The sequence below is a fragment of the Sinocyclocheilus grahami genome, unplaced genomic scaffold (genome assembly GCF_001515645.1).
Source record: "Sinocyclocheilus grahami isolate Dianchi unplaced genomic scaffold, SAMN03320097.WGS_v1.1 scaffold1231.1, whole genome shotgun sequence".
Taxonomy (NCBI): domain Eukaryota; kingdom Metazoa; phylum Chordata; class Actinopteri; order Cypriniformes; family Cyprinidae; genus Sinocyclocheilus; species Sinocyclocheilus grahami.
The window spans coordinates 470,671-475,084 of NW_015506410.1; the positions used below are offsets into that span (position 1 = coordinate 470,671).

General features: G+C 36.6%; 1 protein-coding gene across 2 annotated transcripts in view; it reads right to left on the minus strand.

Annotated features, from left to right (window-relative positions):
* LOC107568291 (dysbindin-like) overlaps positions 1-4,103 on the minus strand; it is a 42,906-nt gene extending 38,803 nt beyond the window's left edge. For both annotated transcript variants that reach the window (XM_016254224.1, XM_016254223.1), the window contains exon 1: positions 3,810-4,103. In XM_016254224.1, the coding sequence (XP_016109710.1) occupies positions 3,810-3,933 (124 nt within the window). In that variant the 5' untranslated portion in view covers positions 3,934-4,103. The remainder of the gene's footprint in view (positions 1-3,809) is intronic.
* Positions 4,104-4,414: the final 311 nt, after the last annotated feature.

Consider the following 4,414-nt stretch of genomic DNA (forward strand, 5'->3'; position numbering starts at 1 on the left):
TTTTTTTTTTGTTTGTTTGTTTATGAAGGAAAACTTTGAGACTTTGACCTGGACTTTTCATCTTTCTGTCAAAAACATGTCTGTAAACAAGCTTTTACCTCACTGCTTTTGTTCAACCTCAAAGAACACACACACACACACACACGCCTCCAAATCCAATCCATGTCATCCTTATGAAATAATTGCAGTTTTTGAACACAGAGCAACCAGCACACTAACAAATTAACTTGATACAAAGACACTAATCATTTCTGTTGCATGCTAATTTAAACAATGTTAATATTTAATGTAAAAGCAAGTAACTCCGGCACACATAAAGTCAAATGAAGCAGTGAAGAGACAAACGAGAAGACAGTGAGATTAGAGCCTTGCTCTCTGTTGAATACTACTCAATAGTCTTTAATCAGCACCTCTGTTATCTCACTGACTGGCTGGCTTCAGCTGTCAGCAAAAACTGCTGTGTGTAAATCCAACCAAAGACTGTTCAACAGTAGTTCTCACTTGAGCACCTCCTAAAGCCTCGTTAGGAAACAATTACCTCTGAATTTAGATTTTGTCATTATTTACTCACCCTAATGTTGTTCCAACCTGTATGACTTACTTTCTTCAGTGTAAAATAAAAGGAGAAGTTTAGCAGAATGTCCAAACTGCTGTTTTTCATACAATAAAAGTGAATGAGGACTGGGGCTATCAAGCTTCCGAAAGGACCAAAAGAGCACCATAAAAGTTATCAGTATGACGTGTGCTATATTCCAATCCTTCTGAAGCCATACAATATTTTATGTGATGAACAGACCAAATTTAAATCAGTATTCTATGTAAATCTTCATTCTTCATATTATTCATTTTCATTCAGCTCTTCGTCTATTCCCTTGGTTCCATACATTCAAACATGATGCATCAAGATGTGTTGTGTAGCAGATTTGATGTCAATGACATCAAATGGAAATAAAAATCTCATTCATTTTCGTCATGGGCAATTGATTTTTACCAACAATGTATAAACCATTAAAGACAGATCTACTGTGAAATACGAGGTTGTTAAAAAGAAAATCATACATGTCTGAAGTAACACGATGCTGAGCAAATGGCTGAATTTGTATTTTTTGGGTAACTATGTCTTTAAGATCCAAATGAATGGATTAACACTTGCTTTAGCTAAACTACTTTGTGTCCAAACACTGAAGAGATAAAATAACAATCACCTCTGATGCTGACTGGAAACCAAAGTGGTTTGAGGTTCGTTGAGAGCAGGGGGTTTGCGTAATTAAAGATGAGGTTTCCAGGGTCTGAGAGAGCCTTGACTGTAAATCACATCTTGAGGAGGAGAGATGGACGGGGGGATGGGTGGGGTCGTCATAATAACGAGACTTAGAGAGCTCTCCTGCACTACTAATCAACATGAAAGCCAAACATACCCAAAGGCAGTGGAAAAAAGGCAAATAGAGATGTAAGGTTTTTTTATGTATGTGTGTGCGATATCACAGTGTCTCTGCGTTTCATCAATACTCAGTACTCAAGTTCATCCCCTGAGGATTCTCCCTCACACAGCTTTCACACTGACTCATACGTGCTGCTATTATTCCACTCACCACCGCACCAACATTTTCATGCAATGAAATATTCACAATTTTTTTTCTTGTAAAATATAGCACTGGACAATGCTAGAAAGCTGCAACTTGGAGACTCTAGCGACAGTGCTTTAGAGCAGTGCTTCTCAACTGGTAAAAAATACAAACAATGCTAAATGCTAATAAAGAAATGCAATCATATAATCATACATTGTTGTCATAACTAAAATAAATAGGCTAATCTACATTTAAAAGGTGGACAAAATACTTCCCGTCATTGTTGATGACAAAGGAGTAAGCAACACCTTTGGTGGTGCCAAAGGTTGTGTGTCCAATCAAATTCTGTTGTATTTTGATGCACATTCATCTTAATTTGGTAGAAGGTATAGCCAAATTGAGCAGATGACAATAAGGAGAGGTTTCATGACATTCCCTTACTTAAAAGAAGATTAACACAGTTTTTGCTGACTACAGTGTTTTGGGCAATGAATTATTGGCTGCCTGGAGCGTGAAAACATCAACATTTCAGACATGCAATAATATGCATACAATAATTTGGCATATTTCAGGTATGATATGGAGGTATCATGGTAATGTGAATAAATTTCAGCGTTTGATTTTAAGGACACATTTGTTTATTTTTGCATGGTAAACTATATTTATATTATATTTATATTTATATTATATATATATATATATATATATATATATATATATATATATATATATATATATATATATTTAGATCAGATTTTCTTGATATATCTAAAGGGGTTCCCCAGGGTTCCATTTTGGGACCTATTTGTTTTCTATTTATATAAATGATTTAGGTAAGGATATTCAAGCAAAAAAAAAAACTTTTATGCTTATGGTACTATTATTTATACACTTGCTCCATCTATAACACAGGCGGTGAAAGAGCTTCAGACTGATTTTCAGTCATTGGAAGGTGCTCTGGTGAGCTTAAAATTAGATTTAAATTCTCAGAAAACAAAGTTTATGGCTTTTTCAAAAGCCCAGTCACAAGTACTTGATAATCTTAGTATTTTTATATTTGATGGTAAAATTATTGAAATAGTATCTTCTTACAAGTATTTAGGCATTTTGATTGATGATAAGCTTTTATTCAATGTACATATTGCCAATCTAATCAGGAAGCTCAAAGTGAAGCTTGGTTTTTATTTTAGAAATAAATATAATTTTACTTTTAATGCCAAAAATAAACTTGTAGAAGCCACCTTCCTAACTGTGCTTGATTATGGTGATATAGTATACATGCATGCAGCCTCCTCCATCTTAACGAGCCTTGATTCAGTGTATGCTTCATTACATTTTATTACAAATGCAAAATCCCGTACTCATCACTGCATTCTATATGAGATGGTGGGTTGGACATCACTAACCTATACGTAGAAAACAGCACTGGTACATTTTTATCTATAAAGCAATGTTAGGTAAACTTCCAGCTTATCTCTGTACCCTTCTTTGTCTTTGTTCGGGCAGTTACCAGCTACGCTCTTCCAAGTGTTTGCTTTTTAACTTACCTCGAGTTTGTACAGAACTGGGGAAAACTGAATTTTCGTATTATGCACCCTGGGCATGGAATAATTTGCAAAAAGATCTAAAACTTGATAAATTTGTGTCTATTGGTGAATTTAAAAGCATCATAAGGAGATTGGTAATGGAGGCTTGTGATTGTTTTTGTTGAGAGGATATTATGTTTAAATATTGTTTTAATGTGTGTTTGTTGTATTTTAAATTGTTGTCTTACTGTATGGCTGCTACCTTGGCCAGGTCTCTCTTGTAAAATAGACTTTAATCTCAATGAGACTTCCTGGTTAAATAAAGGTAAAGTCAAAATAAAATATTAATGATGGCTCGCCACTTGAAGTCCAGTGTAAAATCTGGATCCGGAAGCAAAAACAATTCCTGACTGAAACCTCAGATTTTTGAGATTGCTGAGTACAAGGAAAAATCTATGTCTCACTTTTTTTCATTCATATTATTACAAAGCCATTGAGTGATTAACAAACATCCAAAATAATGAGACATATCACTCCACCCACAATTTCCAACCTCCATTTGGGTCCAGTAAACAACTGTTATCTGAAATCCTGATCAGCAGCTGCTCTGTTCCAGCATGCACATCTGTAAACAACCCATGCGGAGTCACTGAAGCACTGCAGGTCAGAAGATACTTCAGGCATCAGCAGTAAAAGAAAGAGAGATGCTACTTACAAGAATTCCTCTTGCTGTCGCTGGCGGTTCCTGGGGAAGACATCCCAAAGCGGCTGCCAAGTCTGACCAGGAGTCTTGCAGTGGGAGTACCGGAGTGTTGTTGTTCGTTTACAGCACAGGCCATCAACCACACATCCTGAACATCTAGACAAGCAGCACTGGAGGGTTAGAGACACACACACGGCCAGTGATGCTGTGGAGCAGTGCAGCGTGCAGCGAGCACTCGGCTGTCTGGTGGACTGAGAGGCAGAGCAGCAGAGAGTAGTAGATAGGAATGTACCACTCAGCATCTCAGGAGGGGAACCGCTCGGAGAGAGAGACTGCATTCATAGAGCGTGGAAACATGAATAGAAGAGTTAGAAGAACACAGAAGATAAAAGGAAAGAGTACCATTCTTCAAAAGATCTTCTTTTGTACTCCACAGAAGACAGAAAGTCATACAGGTTTGAAATGGCATGAGGGTGAGTAAATTATGACAGAATTGTAATTTTTAGGTGAACTATTCCTTTAGTTCACATTTTTACATTCACACAGGTCAGGGAGAAATATGCAACCTGCTGCAATATTTGCTCATTTCTTGGCATAGATTTGAGCCACTTACCTGA